The sequence below is a fragment of the Cupressus sempervirens genome, chromosome 6, assembly GCF_028749045.1.
Source record: "Cupressus sempervirens isolate cs-2001-9-10 chromosome 6, ASM2874904v1, whole genome shotgun sequence".
Taxonomy (NCBI): Eukaryota; Viridiplantae; Streptophyta; class Pinopsida; order Cupressales; family Cupressaceae; genus Cupressus; species Cupressus sempervirens.
In genome coordinates, this window is record NC_143123.1 from 233,634,375 (window position 1) to 233,640,366 (window position 5,992).

Here is a 5,992-nt window from a genome sequence, read left to right on the forward strand (position 1 = left end):
TGAGTCAATCATCACCCTTTCACTTCTTAATTTTCATCACCCTTTCACTTCTTAATTTTCATTATGCCTTACCTAAAAATAGATAAAATAATCTTTCTTATTCCTTTTTAGAATCATGCTTTTAGCCTAAATATGACTTTTAATATTATAAATATTTCATTATACAATTATTTACACTCCTTTCATTTTTTGTTTTTTTCTTCATATATTTTCATTCAAATGAACCAAATAGTCTTTTACCTATTCCTTATTTTGAATCACACTTTTACCATCACAAATGAACCAAGCCAAAGTCCATGGTAAATACCATTTAAAATAAAAAAGGAATACCAAATTATGGAGGTGATTCAGTTTTATTAAACAAATGCGGGCATGATTAGCATTTAAGTAGTAAGATACCCTAATCTTCTTTCAAATCACAAATCTTGTGACGCAAGAAATAGAATCTAGCAAGTTGGAATTTGGCTTTATGCAGTGCAGGGAGGATCTGAATTAATATGGTGGTAGAGAATAATGATGATGCTTTTCACACCTGATTTGCAATGTTAATGATGGTCAGAGAGCACTCATCTGAAATTCCCTGGTGTGGAATGAAATGGAATTCACGTTTATTGGAGGGGAAGAGGAGAAAGTTGAAGGGGGGGCGATAAATAAGTGGAAAGGGAGATTCTTTGGTACAGCAGAAAGAAAGCAACGGTAGATTCCCAGTATTCCTCGGGTGCCTTCAATGGGGTCCGCCACTATAGAAACTTGACAAATCTCTGACAAAAATAGCGAAGGTAACTGTTCTTCGAGCCAAGAAATTGGGTGGGGCTGACAAATGTAGGGGAGTCAAAGCCAAAGTAGCAGGGGAAGGAGCAGTTTAAAAAAAAGAAGGGGGTGGGGATTTGGGATTCCATGATTAAGATTTAGGCACGTTATATAGGTCTGCAAGGAATCCGGTGATTTGTTTCTTGTCCGGTGGGGGTTTGGGAAATTGAATAAAAAAGAGAAGGAATTTGGACATTTATTTAAGAATAGAATTATTGGGTGGAAAGGATCAGGATGCGACGACACGACCATGAATGTTTCAGCAGATTCTGCCGCCTCAAATGACTCAACATCTTCAACACCTGTAGAGACGAGAGAGTCCACCATCATTATTCATTATTCATTGCCCTCCAACCGCTTCACCTTCCTCACCATCCTTGTCAAGAAAATTTCCCTGCTTTTTCTCTTTTAATCTTCCTTCCTCCCCCCATACCCATATGTGATCATCATCATCATCATCGTTAGCAGCATCTGCCGTTTGCTTGTTCTTCACATCTGCCAGAATATTCTTCTTGGCCTCGTAATTTCCTTTTCCTGGTTTAATTCCCCCCACGTCTTGAGCCACAAGATTCCTACATTTGCATTGAGGAATCTGTGGGCCTATTTTGCTTTAGGGTCAGTCATATACTCTTTTATTTTGCAGATACCCAATTCGTCCCTGAGACGGAGAGAGGCAATAAACTTTGAGGATCTGGAATCTTTGCCTTCATTTTTTTTTCCTAGCTTTGGCTGTGCGTTGATCAACTTTTGGATTTTTCCACATTTTGTGCATCATCAGAATCTAGCGAGCTTTGTTTTGCCCCTTCGCTCTTTCTTATTTGCCTCGCTTGCTAGCAATTGTTGGAATACATGTTCTCTGCTTTTCCCCTTTCCTTTGCCTCCATCAACCTACTACACCCCCCCTTTGCTTTAGCCCTTTAATTTTGCTTTTCCCGTCAGAGCTTTATTTGTTGAGAGCTCTTGGATCATATCTGGATAGGATGCATTAATTGATGAGGCAGTGTGAGAGAGTTGGTGAATGATCTGGTGAACGGGGAAGGGGAGGGAAGCGAAGGACGCACAGATTTTGGTTATTTTGTGTGATTTCTTCAAGCTCGTATTAAAAATTACCGCCGGGGTGCTAAGGAATAAGGGCTGGAAGAAGGTTGTCTTTCTACATGGTATGGTTAATTCTGTTTCTCAATTGGCTGCACATTTGATCAAGCTTTCAGTATGCAAAGACTTGCAGATTTCATCGAAGGAAATGATAGAAATTTGATTTTTTTTTTTTCTTGGTGGGAATTGGATTTGTATGTCCATTGTCAATTTCGCCATAACTGTTTCAGTGCTTTGGTTTCACAAACCCTTCCTTCGTGAATACCCTCGTTAAATCCAGAATGGCAGCATTGTGCTTTTAAATACAATTCATCTGTATTTGGATGTGGGTTCTCCTTTTATGCAATGTCTTTTGAGAAACCTATTGATGGGATTTGTTTTGATGTTGTGGGCTCTATGTCTATATTTTTTTGTCTGCGATACCCATTTACAATCTCTGGCTGTATTGGAAGATATATGATTTGGGATATTCCGTCTCAATGTGCTTCTAATAAGTTGCGATATGTGTGCTGTAACAGACCGATCTGTGTAGAATAATGGGATCACCGGCAGAGCTGACACTAGACTGCAGGCCTTCTCCTGGTAAATACTCCAGCGCGTTGAAGGCGATATCCCTTGTAAGCGATCAGTTTGATCGAGTGAGGCAGCTCGATGATTATCTCAAGGGATTAGAGGAGGAGAGAAAGAAAATTGAAGCTTTCAAAAGAGAACTTCCTTTCTGTATGCATCTTCTTAATGATGGTAATAATTTTTCTTCTGTTTTCCTCTATTTTTGAATCCATTTAGTCTCGCTTGAAAGCCTAATCCTCCCTGATGTTAACTCCCAACCATGTAAATTTTCAGCAATTGCTGCTTCCAAGGAGCAGCTAGTAGATTGTCAAACACATGTACAGGCATCGACACCGCCTAATCAAATGGTTTTCTCGTATGAGGAGCATCAGTACATGCCTGCTTCTAGTGACAGCAGGCCAGTGCTAGAGGAATTCATACCTCTCAAGAAACCGTGCGATGAGTCTGGAGAGGAATCCGAGGAGAATCACAGCCATCATGATTCAAAGAGAACAAAATTTGACAATGGTGAGAAGCCCAACTGGATGAGTTCTGCACAGCTTTGGAGTCAGAATTCTGAATCTGAAGAGTGCAAAGAAGAGGTAAGCAACAAGCTCAGCGATTATTATATCGCAGCCATCAAGTTGTAGGTCTTTTGCATTCGTTTTTATACTCAGATTCTCTCGATACTGATTTCTTTCATTTCACGGACAGCAAAGGGTCTCCCCACAAGAAAAGCCATTGAAGCCGCACGATTCCCATTCTGGCCGATCTGGTCAAGAGCAACTTTTCGCATCAAATTCCAAGCTGTTTTCTGATACTAAGCCAAGAGGAGGAGCATTCATCCCATTTTCTAGAGATAGACAAAGCAATCCAGCTGTCTCTATAGATCCAGGAAAAACCCTACCAGACCTTGCCTTGTCATCTGGAGAACAGGAGGTCGGTTCCTCCCTTAGATGCAATGAAATGGCGAGATTGAACAATGTCACCACCACCACTACATTTAGGAGTAGTAAATCCAAGGAACCAACGGAGACCGCGACCCCTGCTCTCTCCAAGGAAGGGTCAGCAAAACCTAATGTGGGTGGTTGCTCTCCTGCTCCAACTACATCCAATGGAGCTCAATCTGGCGGTCAATCCCAGAGAAAGGCTAGAAGGTGCTGGTCACCAGAGCTGCATAGGCGCTTTGTCAGTGCTCTTCAGCAGCTAGGTGGTTCACAAGGTGAGAATTTCTAGATTTAAAATTTGAAATCTGGCTTCTGTTATCTTTCGTTTATTGAACTTGACGGTTCTGTACTTGTTTGAATTTTAATTACACCTTTAGAAACTGCAGGGTTCATAGATTTAGAGCCCTACACAATTTTTCCTAATTCAATCATAGTGTGCTAATGGTTAGGCATTGATTGGAAACTTGAAGGTTAAGAAGAAGCTCTCCTTTGGTGACTAGGATGTTTTTTCAAACAATTCCTCTTGGAAATTAAGGTCTTTGTTGTTTAAAGCGTCAGTGTGTATCAAAACCCCTGTGCATACTTGTCATATCTTTTATGCTTGGGTGCTAGAGCGAGACTTATAAATGGTTTCCATGCATCTTGAGAATCAGAATTGAAGTCTCTTGTACAGAATACTAATAGTTCTCTCCTTCAGGTCCCATGCATGAATCTAAATTTCCTTCAGTGTTTCGTTTGAGAGTGATTTTTTGCTTCTGATTACTGAGTACAAATGATCATTGAGTTCTCCCATCTCCACAGGAGATGTGTATGTTTTTCTCTGTATTAGATTTTTTATAATGGCATTGTGGATTTTGAACTTTGAAATCACTGCAACTATTTCTTCTTTTTATGGACAGTAGCAACGCCAAAGCAAATCAGAGAGCTGATGAAGGTGGATGGGCTTACCAATGACGAAGTCAAAAGCCATTTACAGGTATGCAATTTACACTCAACACATGGGTTAAGGAGCTTTTAGATTTAGCCTCTGAGAATATCCAGTCTAATTTGACATCTGGTTTGTTACACAGAAATATCGTTTGCACACCAGAAGGCCAAGTCCTTCTCCTCAGACGTCTGCTTCTCAAGCTCCACAGCTTGTGGTTCTTGGAGGAATTTGGGTGCCTCCTGATTATGCAGCAGCACATGCAGCGGCTGCTGCCCATCAAGCACCAGGACTTTATAGTCCCCTTTCAAATACTACCACTTCTCATTCTCAATCACACTATTGCCAATCACCAATGCCCCAAGAATATTATTCTCAGGCAAATCAGTCTTCCCAAATACAGCGTTCGCAGCTTACCTATTGTGAACAGCTTCACACTCCTTCACAGTCATTAAGCTCACCTCAAGGGCCTTTGCAGATGACAGGGCAGTCTTCTGGTGCTAGGGGGACTTCTGCAGATGGTGGCAGAGAGGAAAGTGTAGGCGATGGAAAATCGGAGAGTTCCAGTTGGAAAGGTGAAGAAAATGCTCAAAATGGCGAGGCGACTAATATGGGTACTTCTTTGTCACTGAGGAAACCTCTACAGTCTGTAGATGGAGATGAAGAAGATAGCAGAGGCAGTGAAACTGCTCTGAAGTTTTAGTTGATTGTGCAGGTTTTTGACTGGCTGAGCGATTCAGGAGGTGACTTTTATGCTCTAATTAGTTTGTGTTTAAAGTGAAAGACGATACCATGCTAATTACCATTTTGACCATTTTATGCAAATTAAACTTCTGAGATGCATAAATATGACTAGGCCACATTTTTGAGAAGTGGTTTCACTTTCCACTTATTTTACCCTTATCAATGACAGTCTCAACGGAGTGATATCTTTTGTATAAAGTTGAGGATAGCATCATCAACTTGACTGGTCATATGGCTAACAGAGTCTGGCAGTGTCTGAAAAACTAGCAGCACAAAAAATGAAATGGCAGGATCTGTTGCGGCAAAGAGTCATATCCAAAAATTTCAGAGTGGCAGCAGACACAGCAGTTCAATCTACTAATGAATCAGTTTAGACCAGCAAAGCATGTTGAGACTCTGACTGTGTGTGCAGGATTACTGACAAATATGATTCATATTCATATTTTTCAATCGGTAGATGTATCTTTTATACAGTTTTGTCGAGTGAGTTGAGTTTTTCTGGTTGGAGGTAGTAATTTGATGTTTATATACAATGTCTTCAGTTTTTTGGTTCCACACCACACAATATGAAAACACAGTTTTTCTCTTTACTTGATATTGCAACCTTTTCTGTCATGTTCAAATTTTTGACTTCAGGCCCTAATAGTTTTTGATGTTGAGAAAGACAAATTTATCTGTGAAAACTGGAAACCAAATTTGTTGCAGACTACATAGCCACGATCTTAGAGAACATAGCTTCTGCTTTAGTTACAGGCATGAAGCGCAAGATTAGTTATCAAATTTTATTTTGAAATTCAAGTTGTAAATGTGCTTATATGAATCACACCAAATGCCAAAAACAAGGAGATTCTAATTAGCTTCCCTTTTTGATAACTATTAAGCATTTTTCAAATGCATTTTGTCAATCCTTTGACATTAAATA

At 40.0% G+C, this 5,992-nt stretch overlaps 1 protein-coding gene across 2 annotated transcripts; it reads left to right on the plus strand.

The window, feature by feature from the left end:
* Positions 1-526: 526 nt before the first annotated feature.
* On the plus strand, positions 527-5,660 carry LOC149552110 (myb family transcription factor EFM-like). 2 transcript variants are annotated; one of them, XM_089787586.1, is made up of 6 exons: positions 527-1,970; positions 2,424-2,646; positions 2,749-3,056; positions 3,169-3,676; positions 4,304-4,377; positions 4,472-5,660. In XM_089787586.1, exons 1-6 carry the CDS (start codon positions 1,968-1,970, stop codon positions 5,027-5,029), a joined length of 1,674 nt encoding a protein of 557 aa, XP_089643712.1. In that variant the 5' UTR covers positions 527-1,967; the 3' UTR covers positions 5,030-5,660. The 2 variants fall into 2 exon arrangements, with proteins under 2 accessions (XP_089643712.1, XP_089643711.1); XM_089787585.1 differs by having other exon boundaries at positions 573-1,970; positions 4,301-4,377.
* The last annotated feature ends 332 nt before the right edge of the window (positions 5,661-5,992 follow it).